Source organism: Nelusetta ayraudi, unplaced genomic scaffold, assembly GCF_046127955.1.
Source record: "Nelusetta ayraudi isolate G7.1 ecotype Tasmania unplaced genomic scaffold, CSIRO-AGI_Nayr_v1 ptg000120l, whole genome shotgun sequence".
In the NCBI taxonomy this organism is placed as follows: domain Eukaryota; kingdom Metazoa; phylum Chordata; class Actinopteri; order Tetraodontiformes; family Monacanthidae; genus Nelusetta; species Nelusetta ayraudi.
Window position 1 is genome coordinate 2,958,063 of NW_027466170.1, and position 12,976 is coordinate 2,971,038.

Here is a 12,976-nt window from a genome sequence, read left to right on the forward strand (position 1 = left end):
GCTGGGTGGGAGGGAAGCCTCATTGTTTCATGCACTCCTCCTTTAATGCTGTTCACTGAGACGTGCATTTTTTTTTATCAGTGGGTTCCTGGAGCCGCAGCTCTGCTATTTCAGTGCGAATCAAAGGTACACAGCGCCACCTGCTACCACATGCTGCTTGTCTGAAGTGACCCAATCACAGTCCATTATGCTCCTTGGGATACGACCCATTGATCCTAAAATGGGAGCTTCCCTATTTATCTTTGCACTAAGACAAAAAGACTAGAACAGCCGACACACACACTGCTACTGTACCGCATGTGAAAGCTGCGTCCTCATTATCATGCCACTTGTCTGTAATTGTCTCACTTTGCACTCCCACAAAGTAGGTGAAACCCTTTTCTGCACCTAAGCTGCTAAACCAGCCCGGGCGGAGCTACGCGGCCTTTTGTCCAGCGGCAGATAAGAGATCAGAGGCGGGCGGGTCGATCGGACCATTAGACAAATCAACTCCCCAAGAATTACAGGGGAGAAAAATGCATCGAAAACCTTTTCGCCCTCTTGAGCGCCGGCATGGATGCCAAAGAAAACGGACGGTGCCTCGTCCTGTTGTGTGTCAACAGGTAAGTATTGTGGCTGTCAATATGATACACATCCTGCAGCCTGAAAGCTAAGACTGCAAACTTTTCCGGCACAATGTGGCTGAAAAACAATACCTGACATGATTTACAACGTTTTTTTTTTTTTTTTTTTTTTTTTTTTTTGTATTGTCTTGTCTCGTGGTACATTTCAAGTTTGACTGTGACTGCCTCTCCACCTTGTTTAATAGTTTAATAGTCTCACCACCAACAGTGTAGTGTTGTAGTACTGGAGTACTTGGTCTCAAGACTTGTCTGGAGACCTTTTTTTAAGGTTCTCGGTCTCATCTCAGACTCAGAGGCATTTTTACTGGGTCTTGTCTCGGTCTCGGACTGGGCGGACTCTGGATTTTTGATCCAGACCAGTCGAGACTCAGCCAACACTACGATGATGGATAACAACACAAAAGAATTTGGCTGCTCTGTTTGAGTGACACCCTGCCCATTTATTCCTAGTAAATTTATTTTCTAATTTTATGAAGCAAAGTTGTTTTTTGAAAATGGTTCAAAACAGTTGTAAGTAGCATAATGTTAAAGAAAATTCTTAAAAGACCCCTGCTGAAAAGAGATGTTGCTGTTCCGTTTAGAAACAAACTTGAATTTAAAAAAAGAAACTGGTCTTTTTTCTGTTTCATTGTTATTTTTCTTGGATATACCAAGTCTTGGTCTTGTCTTGGTCTCGATATTCTCTGGTCTTGATAATGTCTTGGTCTCGGTTGGTGGGTCTTGGCTACAACACTCCAACAGTGAGGATGAAGATGATGAGCACTGCGTGGAGCTACCAAACACTGATGCTTGATGATTTTCGTTGGTAAACCTGCACTCTAGGGTGTGCTGGACACATTTCTTGCAATGAAAACTCTGGGACAAGAAAAAACAAACAAAAACAAAATTATGCATGCATCATGCATACATTGTTTGTGGTTGTCTTTGTTGTCAAACAGGCATAACATGATAATAACAACGCAATCAGGCGATAAAAGCAAAAAAAATTAAAATCTGGGTGTCTTCCACGGCTGGTGCCAGTGTTGTTACCAATTAAATGTGCGCCTGTGTGTGTGTGTACAGTAAATAATGGGCATCATGCGGTGTGTTCGTCACCGATCGGCTCCAGACAGGAGTTGCCTTTACACGGGCGGCAACCCTTTTGTCTGCGTGTGTTCATTATTTTTTTTCTTCTACCAAATGTGTGCTGACCGACCCGGAGGAGAGGGCAGTGGATAAGAGGTCAGGGCGGCCCTCGGTGCCAGGCATCCGTGGGCTAAACAACATGTCAGAGCCAAGTCGTGCTTTGTTCTGTGTGCGTGCGTGCGCGTGTGTTTGTGGGCGGAGGGCCGCTCGATGCCTCTGTGGGCGTCAACATCACCTGTCTGTCTGTGGGGAGACCATATAAAAGCTGTCGCAGGTGTGAGCACACGATACAGTGGGAAAAAAAGAAAACCACCACCACCACAGGGGAGGACACACCTGAGAGACAGAGGAGCTCGACACCGGGGATGTTCAGCGGCTGTTTTCACTTTCAATCAAAGAGGTGAGTTCTGTGAGACTGCGTGTTTGTGACGGCAGCGAACGCTTCTGTTATGAACCAAAGGAGAAGGCGAATGCATTTGTCAGTGTCGGTGTTAGATGCTGAGCTGCTCACAGATCCACTTTCTATCTTTTAAAGCTGAACACTTAGGGAGTGTCAGAGGTTGAAGTTATAACATATTAACAAACTTGTTAAAATTTCGAAACATCCAATATGTCTTTGGATTGAATTATTTTCAAAGTTAAAAACAAAACTTCATTATTTTAAAAAGAGAAGGAAAAAAAAAAAGTTGTTTTGGCCCAAACGGGTTCCAGCCTTATTTTTGATTCCCCAGCATCAATTACTTTTATATCTAAAACAGTCAGCTGTGATCAGCATTTGTGATACTGCTGTTTTTTATTCAAATGTGCTGAAATCATGGCAAACTTTATTTGCTGTCTTTCCTCATTACCACCACTGGAAGCTTTTTAAATTGTTTTGTTTGTATTTCTCCTCCCACGTTTCCCCCCCGGGAGGCAAAGTTAATATGACCGCAGATTTTTCTTGGGATAATGAGAGTTTCCCTCAGTAAAGGAATACGAACCCTCGAGTTGAAGTCTTGGATGTCATTTCCATCTTGGCTGAATTTGCCAGTTTGGTTGGCTTAGGCTCACAGTTTTGCCTGGAACCGTGTCTGCAGCGGCAGAACGATACGGGTTCCCTTTTTTTCTCCGACAGCAGGGGAAAACAAAATTTTCCTCTCACATTCCGTTGTATCTGCCTCTATCCTTGCCTTGCAATTTCTTTAAGCTAATGTAGTGTAAAGCTGCAGTCAGCCATGGAGATCAGAGCAATTATCTTGTTTTTAGATTTTCTTTTTGTAAACAGGCAGGTTGTCCTAAATCAAGGTTCTCTCTGCTTTTCAACAAAAGCAAAAGATCTTTTTTCTGCCACGTTGTTACTGTCACAAAGCCTCAGGGTGAGTGCACAGCAGGAGTAACCCAACACCTCTATTCCCATAACTATATGTAAAGAAACGGTGGAGTTGCTCAAGTCAGTAGGGACAGTGTCTCAAAACAGTCAAACGTGTGAGGCATAATTTTGATTTCCGCCTCGTGTCGCGCAACCAGTGGGAACTTAAATCAAAGGCACAAATTAGCCTTGCTTGTGAGAAAATTTCTATTTCCTTCAATTGCATTGCATAATTTGAAGTCGTCGTACGAACTCTGGAGGAAGTCGATGCAAAACAGTCGTTTAAAAGCAACAACACATAATTAAAATGCTGAGTACCTTTTTTTGCCGTTTGCATCTTTATCACTGATGCCACAAGCGCGTTGACCTAATGAATGGGTTGGGGAATGGCCGGGTTTCCTTCCCGGTGCCTAGTAAACAGGCGGTGTGGTGTGATTATCAGATCTCTGCTGGAGAAATGAGTGCGTGCGGGTGTCGCCGGGGGCCTGGGGGGGTCAAAAAAACACCGGCGTAAACTCAGTGCACCGGTGGTTTTGTGCGACTTCACACTCGCTAACAAGCACGCCGGGGCTCCAAATGGGCACTTTGCATGACTTGGCAGGAACAGAGACCATACTTACTTGGAAAGCGGTGTGTGCTGGGGCCAACACTGCCAGTTACCATCCATCACGCCGCAGACTTATGAGAACCTCCGAATAAAGTCAGAGACTGTTATGGCTGCGAGCAGCTGGGCCCCACTGGCCCGGGTGCATGTGCAAATTATTTTAATGCCATGTTTACTTTTGCCGAATTGAAAAGCAGCGAGACAGAGCCAATCCTTGTGTTGAGATACTTGCGCGTGGACCAAAAAGCCCCCCAACTTATTTGCTTTATTTGGGGCGCTCGGCGTTCTTCAACGGAAAAGTTGTGTTTCTCATTAACTGAACCGGTTGTGCGTCAGCCCGCTAACAGAGAGAGTGAGTGGTGGTGACGGGCGCCAAGTGTCCATCCTGGGCACAACAGCTTCCATTCCGCAGATGACAGTGTCATCTTGACAATTTTTATGTCTTTGTCGCATGATTGAGGTAAATTGCAGCATTTTAGGGGCAAAAGGCCCGAGACAACCCGGTTAGATAAAGGACTGGTGCTGTGAGCAAAATTAACCTCGAGACTTCGTCGAGACTTAGTGTCTGCAAGGATTAGTTTGGCAAACAGCATATGCAAAACATTTCATGCCACCAAGACGTTGATAATTCACAGCACTCGCCTAACTATTCTCCTCTTTTATTGTCCTATGTGTTGCAGACTCATCATAGAAAATGTTTGGATTTTTGAACAAACGACTCGGAGACTATTTGGTGGAGCGGAGAAGCCGCAAGACCCGGCTGGTAACCAAAGATGGCCGCTGCAACATTGAGTATGGAAACATCAAGTACAGCAACCACTTTGCCTTCTTGGCCGACTTCTGGACCACCTTCGTGGAGATCCGCTGGCGCTTCGTCCTCTTCCTCTTCATTGCCGCCTTCACACTCAGCTGGTTCATCTTTGGCCTGCTCTGGTACTGGATCGCGCGCAGCAATGGCGACCTCACGTGGCAGGAACAGCCGCAGGACCACACCCCGTGCGTCGACAACGTGGTGGGGCTCACCACTGCCTTCCTTTACTCCCTCGAGACCCAGACGACCATCGGGTACGGCGGTCGGGCCCTAACCCCCGTCTGTCCGGGAGCTGTGGCTCTCCTGGTCATCCAGTCCCTCATCGGAGCCATTATCAACTGCTTCATGTGCGGAGTCATCCTGTCCAAAATCTCTCTGCCTAAAAAGAGGGCAAAGACCATCACGTTCAGCGACATGGCAGTCATAAGTCCCAAAAATGGCTCCCTCTGCCTGTCCATCAGAGTGGCCAATCTGCGCAAGACCCTGATGATCGGGAGCCAGATCTATGGCAAGCTGCTCAGGACCACCAACACGGCCGATGGGGAAACGGTGATCATGGACCAGGTCAACATAGACTTCATGCTGGACGCTGGCAAGGACAACCTCTTCTTTGTGTGTCCGCTCACGCTCTACCACAGGATTGACAAGAGCAGCCCTTTCTTCGAGATGGCGGTGGACACACTCCACAAGCAGGATTTTGAGCTGGTTGTCTTCCTGGACGGCACTGCCGAGTCCACCAGCGCCACCTGCCAGGTCCGGACCTCTTTCATTCCCCAGGAGATAATGTGGGGCTATAACTTCTTGCCCATCATCTCCCGAAGCAAGGACGGAAAGTACCGGGTGGACTTCTCCAACTTCTCCAAGGTGGTGCCGGTGGCCACTTCGCACTGCGCCTACTGCTTCCACAACATCAAGGGTCACCATCACCACTCCAGGGAGGGACACAACAACGAGGGCTTCGAGGTGATTGACGTCATCGAACCCCAAAGTGTCACCAAAATGTGATGGCATGAGGCCAACAAACCTGAAAGGATTGTTGAAGGTTATACCTTTCATTAAAGAACTCCTAAAGACTCTGAAGAACCCAAAAGGTGCTGGAGGCAAACAAGGGGTTACCTCATGGTGCACTGCCTCGCATTTAAATAACAAACAAAAGAACTCTGACTTTCCCCGTTGCTCTATTGTGTTCGACACAGATAAGAAAGCCCTCTTGTTGTCAGGGGAGGTATTGTGAACCTTTTGTATGTAAAAAAAAAAAAAAGAAAAAAAAGAAAGAAAATACAAAAACAAAACCCCACACCTCTGCAGACCAAAAATATTAAACCGGTTCTCAAAACTGGGAGATGCGGTCATGCATAAGTAACAATGCTTCATTTCAGGAGCAGAGCTCTAAAGTACGGCCCATTCAGACAATACATGTGAACTGCAACTCTGAATGAATATGGGTGGCTCTGATTCGCGTCGGGTCCCACACGGCATGCATCGCCTTAAACGATTCTCACAAATACTTGAAGGACTAGTGCTGCATGGGTATGTTTTTCCTTTCTGAAAAATATTTGTTGTGTATCAAGAGACACTTGATCCTGACCCAGTTCAATTAGCACCCAACCTGATTATTGTGATGCTTGACTTGATATATTGTATTTCTACTCAGGGTGAATGAACAGGAGCACATTGAAATGAAGGCAGTTTAAATTTTATTTTTTTTACGTCCACACCACTGTATTGTCGGCCAAACAGAGCTGGAGGAGTGCGATCAAAAAGGTCGAGGTATTGCAGCGACAGGTGTTGGCCCCCATCACCAGGATTTTCATCAGTAAACACAGCGAAGTTGTGACAGCAAACAGCAATTGGCAGCACAACACGCCGCTGGGAAGATAAGAGCGCTCGCCGGCCGCCCCGTTGTTTCGCCTGCAGCGCCTGAACATGAAACCGCAATTCTCCATTTGGGGAAATGACAGCGCACACTGTCCACCAGCATGCAGCTTGACTGGTGGACCCGCCGCCGTGACCTCTCCCACTCAAAGTCTCCTGTCAAAGTCTCCTGTCTCTGCAGGTGCTGCGAGTGATTCATGTTTTCAACTGAGGATGACCAAAAAGCACAGAGACCATGTGTGTGTATATATGTATATTCAAATTCATTTTCAAGGTTCCATATTACCCAAAAATTCACTTTAGCAGTGTTTTCCAACAGTGATGTTTGAGAAAAGTTTTTGTCAGTTTTTCTTTCTTCAGTAGGAGGCTGTAAGCAGAAGGCTAATTATGCTGCTTGTTGCACAGTTTCAGATTTGTCTCCTTGCCCCCCCCCCATTGAGTGTCTGTGTTCCGTTCTTCTTGACTCTGGTTTGGCAAAAATGTGAATCTCGTTTGTTGTCATTCATATCAAGGCGGCGGGGCCTGCAAGTGTTTGTGATGCCATGGAAGTCTCTGTGGCGTCAACATGCACTTGCCAACGACTGAATGTCTATCTGGAAAAGTTGTGAATTGATTTGCACATGTGTTTTGTTGAGGATTATTTTTGTTTGTTCTCAACAGGGCAAATGAAATCAGTGCCATTGTAAAGACCTCACTGTCAGGTCTATGAATGTATATTAATGATGTATCAAGAGATTCTTTTTTTAAAAATAAACGTACACTGAGTACTTGTGGTTCTTTAATTATAGCGGATATATTTTTACTCAAAGTCAAACATTTCAAGGGACAAAACAGGCACCGTGAGAGCAATTGCACAATCCAGACGCGTTAGTAAAACCATTTTTTTTTTAAATAACATTTGATCCTCACAATGCCGGAGAAAAAAAAAATCATTGATGCAACTAATATAAAGTTTTCATTTGTGGAGAAAATGTGATGATGTTCATGACATCAAATAAAGACAGATCCTATTAAAAGTGAAGAGCGCCTTCCTCAGCGGAGTGTCTCCCTCGGCTCACATCTTTGACGCGGGGATGATTAATGTTTAAATTATGCAGCGACTCCTCAGGTACAGCCAGCAGGGAGGTGACACAGTCCGCGTCATTAATATGCAGTAATAAGGGAGAGCAAAAATATTGATTCACTTTGGCTTCTGCAGCCGCAGGATATATTGTAATAAACTGAATGAAGCACAATGAGGCATAACATTTTTTTTTTTTTTTTTTTTTTTAAGAAACGCACAGCATTTTTTTGCATGGTGTTATGGTAAAATGTGTTTGTTTGGGCTATTTCACATTCAAATATTGAGCCCATTAAGATTCATGACTACAAACTGGGAGGGCTGTATTGTCTTTAGGCGGAAGAAAGACTTTGTTTTAGCCGTGAATCAGCCCAAAAGCACAGAAAAATCTACCTACAAGTGGAACCCTTACATTTCACACTGCAGACACAATGAAAGATCCTTAAAGGTGAAAATGGTTTCACTGAAGTCCACGGCTAAGCAGGAAGCAAAGAGACTTTGTGAAGCCTGAACAGAGACGACTCTCAGCTCAAGCTGCTCTCATTGCAAAGACTTGTTTTTAACCGCGAGTGTAAATTGTGTTTATTTTTTTTTGTTCTGTTTTTTTTTGCCTTTTCCAACATCTGCTGCAGCCACGAAGAGGCGAAGGAGGATCTGAGAGGTAAAAACATTTATTTTGTCACATTTCCTATACAAAAGACTTTTTCCAAAAGGTTTTTACTTCATACATTGCAGGAATGACAATAAAAATAATACATTGGGTTACTTGTAAAATTATACACATATATATATTTAATTAATATCCAAAATACATTGCATATACGAAGTAGCACAGATCCCTTTTTTTTTTTTTTAATGATATTGATTGTGAGACACAGATGTTTTAGGGTACATCAGGATATTTTTTTTAATGCTACAAATTAAATGTTCCCTTTTTGGTTCTTTTTTTTTTTTTTTTAATGTTAAAGCTATATTTTTCTCAGGAGAAGCTAGTTGCGGATATAATACTGCCGGTATTATTTTTTATTTTTATTTTATTTTTTTGCATAAAATACCTGAACTTTTACTTCAACGTGCAGGAAAAGCCACCAATCGGAGAGCCGTTTGGCCAAAGGAATGCCGCAGTGGAAACAGAACCTTTTCCTGGCTACTGGATTAGAATTCAAGCAGGCATTTGTGGCTTTTACAGGAAAAAAAAAACAACAAAAAAACACAGTGTGCATAAAGGCACTTGGGATGTTACCACCACATTTCAGAAATTAACAGTTACAAGAAAACAGCATGATAAAATGTTTTCGCCCAAATGTACAGATATATAAAATCGCTTACACAACGCTGAACAAACTACTTTAGCAGAAATGGACTTTAAAGGTTTGCATTTTTGACCGAGGTCAACTCGTATTAATTCTCTTGACTTTTTTCTTTTAATACTGTGTCACATATGAAAATAACTCTGCATAATTTATACAGTAAGTTGCTTTAATGCCTAGTTGTCTGATGCTTATAAAATAATACAAAATAGGTCTGACAAACGCACAGCGTTTGCGAATCTGAGGATTCCTTCGTTCCACCTCGTCATACTTTTAAGCGGTTTTTGTTCTTTGATAAACTTCTCAGTCCCGGCTAATTTAGTTCTCCAAAAGAAGCTTTTTTTTTTTTCTTTCTTTTTTTGCGAGCCCTGTACACCTGAAGATATGGATATGTTTTTTTTCAGCGAATCCCGTCCACGCAACATCCGGTCACGTGACCTGCGCGCCGCTCTCCAGCGAGGACGCAGCCACCTGTGAAACGCCGCCTGGTGGACCCGCAGCCGTCAGAGTGAACCTCAAAATCGAAATTTGTCATCGGACTTCTTGATATGCTGCCTCCCTACAAGCGACAGATGTTTTTCACCCGTTCCAACGATGAGAGGCAGATGTGGGAAAAACGGCATTTAAGGCACTGAGTTTGGCTTCAAGCACAAGAATCAACAGAACTGGGTCTGTAAAACAAGGCACTTCCACGTGTCGGTTACAGACGTGAGCATTAAACCTGCTATTGCTGGAGTTTTTGTTTCCCATTTCCCCCTCACACATAGAGAGTAAAGCAAACATGACAAATTTTGATTTTTGCGCACATCCCTTTTCTGACGTTCTTCACAAACCACAAGACATTCACATTAACGCTGACGCGGCCCGAGCAACCAAACATCTGGAAACAGCTCGGCTGAGAGGCAACGACATGGCGAGCGCTCCGAGTAGCCTGGTGTGTGTCTGTGTGTGTGTGTGTGCGTGTGTGAGTGAGTGAGTGAGTGAGTGAGTGTGTGTGGTCCCCCTGAAAACATCTGACCTGGCACTGGTTCATTGTTGGGCTTCGCTCAGCTCGGTCGAGTCGACTCGTCGCTCACAAACACACGGGACGCGAGGAATCGGAAGGATGTGAGCGAGTCGAGTCAGAAAAACAAACAAACAAACAAACAAAACTTACAAAAAAAATACACATACAGCGCTTCCTTCTCCAGCATTTCACTCTTCTCCAGCCTTCCAGTTTGGAGGATAACTTAAAATTGTGAATGGCATATTCCAGTTGCCAATTTTTTTTCTCTTTTTTCTTTTTTTTTTTAGATTTTCATTCAGTGCTGTGAGAAAAGTCCACCTGTTTAAGAGCTCCCCCTTGTCCAGCCAATTCCAGAAAACTCTCCTAAGATGTGCAGGCACGCACACATACACACACACACACACACACACACACACACACACACACACACACACACAGGCATAAAAAGATGCAGACAGCGTGAGTGGAAACAGAAGGCGATGCGTGTTGGGAGCAGGAAACCCCAAGAAGACTGTAGACCTGCAGAAGTAAAGCCAGTTGCTTTAAGGCATCATGTACATAATGTACTGTGGAGGATGCAGATTGAGACCCATAAATAACAGGCCCATGTCTGGTTACTGCAGCTTGGTGAGGACACACACACAGACACACAGACACACAGACACACACACACACACACTAACACGCTTGAGCTGTTCTGCCTGTCCTTTGGCTTTGTTTTGCAAAGGTACTTTTGCAAAGCGCATCGGTGCAGCTTCCTGGATGATTTGGGAGAGTGGAGGGGGAGGGGGAGGTGGGGGGGGGTAAATGGAAAAAAATAAAAGGAAGGCACAAGAAGCTCAGACGCACATCCAAAGAGCATAAAGTCTCGTAAAGCTAAGTAGTATTCCATTCCTTGGACCGTAGCATCCAGTTTGTTTTTAATAGATTCTTACAAACAAAAGACAACAAAAAAAAAAATCCCAAAAAATATTCAAATTAATGATCCTTCAATCAGGAGTAGAATTCCTTCCGAGGTCAAATCCCCCTTTTTCTTTTTCTTGATGTTTTGGTTCGCCATCATTCGGAGTGCAGCTCACCAACTGTGGACTTAGTAGTGGGTGGGGAGAGGGCGGGGCTGGGGTGGGGTCAGCACCGGCGGCGGGATCGGGGGGAGGAGGCGGGGTTAGGCTCTAATAGTAGCTCCCCAGGTGGGAGGGCACGTGGCTGTTGGGGTGGCGCGGGACGTTGGGGTTGGGGTAGATGCCGGCGGTGGGCGAGCTCCAGTAGGGGGTGGTGGGTCCAAAGAAGTTGGAGGAGGTGACGGGCATGGAGGGCGGGTGCGGCGACACGAAGTTGACCTTCTGCTGGTGGGCGTGGTAGGAAGGCACGTAGGCCAGGTCCGAGGGGTACTTGTACATGGAGGACTCGGTGGGGTGCGGCTGCAGCGCCTGGGCGATGCCGTGGAAGTCGAACTTGTAGGCGTAGCGCTTGCCGTGCACCTTGGTCATGATGTTCTTGTCGTAGTAGTAGCGCAGCGCGCGGCTCAGCTTGTCGTAGTTCATGTTGGGCTTGCTCTTGCGCTCGCCCCAGCGCCGGGCCACCTCGTCCGGGTCCGTCATCTTGAACTCGCCGTTGGTGCCCTCCCAGGTGATGCAGCCGGCGTTGGCGCTGTCGGACAGGAGCTCCAGCAGGAACTGCCACAGCTGGATCTGACCCGAGCCTGGCCACGCAAACACACACACACACACACACACACAGAGTGACCATGTGTCCATCACACTCAGTTTTTAATGCATTTATCTGATCTTTTGCACTGCAAACCATTAACAATAGAACTTTTAATTTCCTACCCCCTTTCAACTATTCTTCAGTTCTGCCAAATACTGCTACACAGATGTCCATATAAACACATTAAATAAAAACACCTATACAAATAAAGAACATACATAAACTACATAAATATCTACATATATATATAATAAACATATAATTAAAAAAATAAAAATATACTACACACATACCCTTATAAATATAAATACATAAGACAATATTACATAATATAACATGATGTACTATAATATATAAGCATATACTATGCAGATATCCATATAAATATATTACCAGTATACATACACATTTATACTACATAACTATCTCCGTAAATATATACCATATACTAAGTTAATTGCAATATAACAATCAACATTATTCTATTTGTAGATTTATCCCTTCATTTGTATTTGAATCCAAGCGATATCTATCAGAACATTCACATTTTGTTTGTATTTTCTACATACAGCCTGTCCAGGCTTTTAGCTCCCACAGCTCATTAGGGCTGCATTCAATGACTCTCATGAGGAACGTTAACAAGAGGAATCTTTTGATCGGCAGGTGCGCTCCACAGAACACGACAGCGTGGAGAATCTTACCAGGATTGGCGAGACGACTGCTTGTGGGTCCCAGAATCTGGTAGGGATCTGCAGGGAGAGAGAGGAAGAAGCTTTGTTGGTAAACAAACCGGTCGCCCGTGGCGATACAGAGGCATGCTACCTGTGGGCTAGCAATTAGCTCAGCAGAGTAAACACGTGGGTGAGCTCCGGTTTGATTATGAATCGTGAAGACAATGCCGTCAGCATCAGGTTCCAGGTCACGGGCAAACAGAGTCAGACATGGACAGCGCTGGGCAAACAACACGCCGGCGTCCCCTTGGTCCGCTCGCCCGATAAATAATGAGCGGCAAAACCTGCGGCGCTTGACAATAGGCGATAGATGTGTGCAGAGGAAAGCTGTGCATGCTAGCAAACAGTCAGCCCAAATAATGCCGTTGAGATCTGTATTTATAAGCCTTCTGAGAGGGACAAGAAAGAATGTGTGTGGAAAGATGCACATGAACTTCAAACTGGTGACGTAGCGAATGGGTGCATTATTATTAGCATGCTAGCTAACGCTAGTCCAGTGTGCAGCGCTTTATAGTTTGGCATTAGAGCTGTAAAAATGGTAGCGCAACACAAACCAATGTCAAAACGAGTACAACAGGCAGTAAGTGTAACTTTGCTCCTGTCCTCCAATGCACCCCTTTCATATCTGTGCTACAGACTGTCTTCTGTGCTAACAAATTAGCCCGAGGCTTTGAAGGTCAGGTGAGGTCAATACCTGGCTGAGCTCTGGGCTGCTCGGCAGACTTGCTCACATTCTGAGTCACAACTGGCGAACCTGTTGAGAGGGAAACACA

The 12,976-nt window shown here is 44.9% G+C and overlaps 2 protein-coding genes across 6 annotated transcripts in view; one reads left to right on the forward strand and one right to left on the reverse strand.

Moving 5' to 3' along the window:
* The first annotated feature begins 2,023 nt into the window (after positions 1–2,023).
* Positions 2,024–7,153, forward strand: LOC142903853 (ATP-sensitive inward rectifier potassium channel 1-like). 2 transcript variants are annotated; one of them, XM_076049705.1, is made up of 2 exons: positions 2,024–2,148; positions 4,381–7,153. In XM_076049705.1, the coding sequence occupies exon 2, from the start codon at positions 4,395–4,397 to the stop codon at positions 5,514–5,516; it is 1,122 nt and encodes a 373-aa protein (XP_075905820.1). In that variant the 5' UTR covers positions 2,024–2,148; positions 4,381–4,394; the 3' UTR covers positions 5,517–7,153. The 2 variants fall into 2 exon arrangements, with proteins under 2 accessions (XP_075905820.1, XP_075905819.1); XM_076049704.1 differs by having other exon boundaries at positions 2,029–2,148; positions 4,392–7,153.
* A 948-nt stretch (positions 7,154–8,101) lies between these two features.
* The window catches only part of fli1 (Fli-1 proto-oncogene, ETS transcription factor), a 33,234-nt gene continuing 28,359 nt past the window's right edge, over positions 8,102–12,976 (reverse strand). For all 4 annotated transcript variants that reach the window (XM_076049700.1, XM_076049701.1, XM_076049702.1 and 1 more), the window contains 3 exons: positions 12,898–12,957; positions 12,174–12,221; positions 8,102–11,464 (listed from right to left, as the gene is read on the reverse strand). In XM_076049700.1, the coding sequence (XP_075905815.1) occupies positions 10,935–11,464; positions 12,174–12,221; positions 12,898–12,957 (638 nt within the window). In that variant the 3' untranslated portion in view covers positions 8,102–10,934. The remainder of the gene's footprint in view (positions 11,465–12,173; positions 12,222–12,897; positions 12,958–12,976) is intronic.

What these genes read in the sequence shown, in the direction of transcription:
- LOC142903853 (XM_076049705.1), top strand. Translation starts at nt 4,395, where the DNA reads ATGTTTGGATTTTTGAACAAACGACTCGGAGACTATTTGGTGGAGCGG.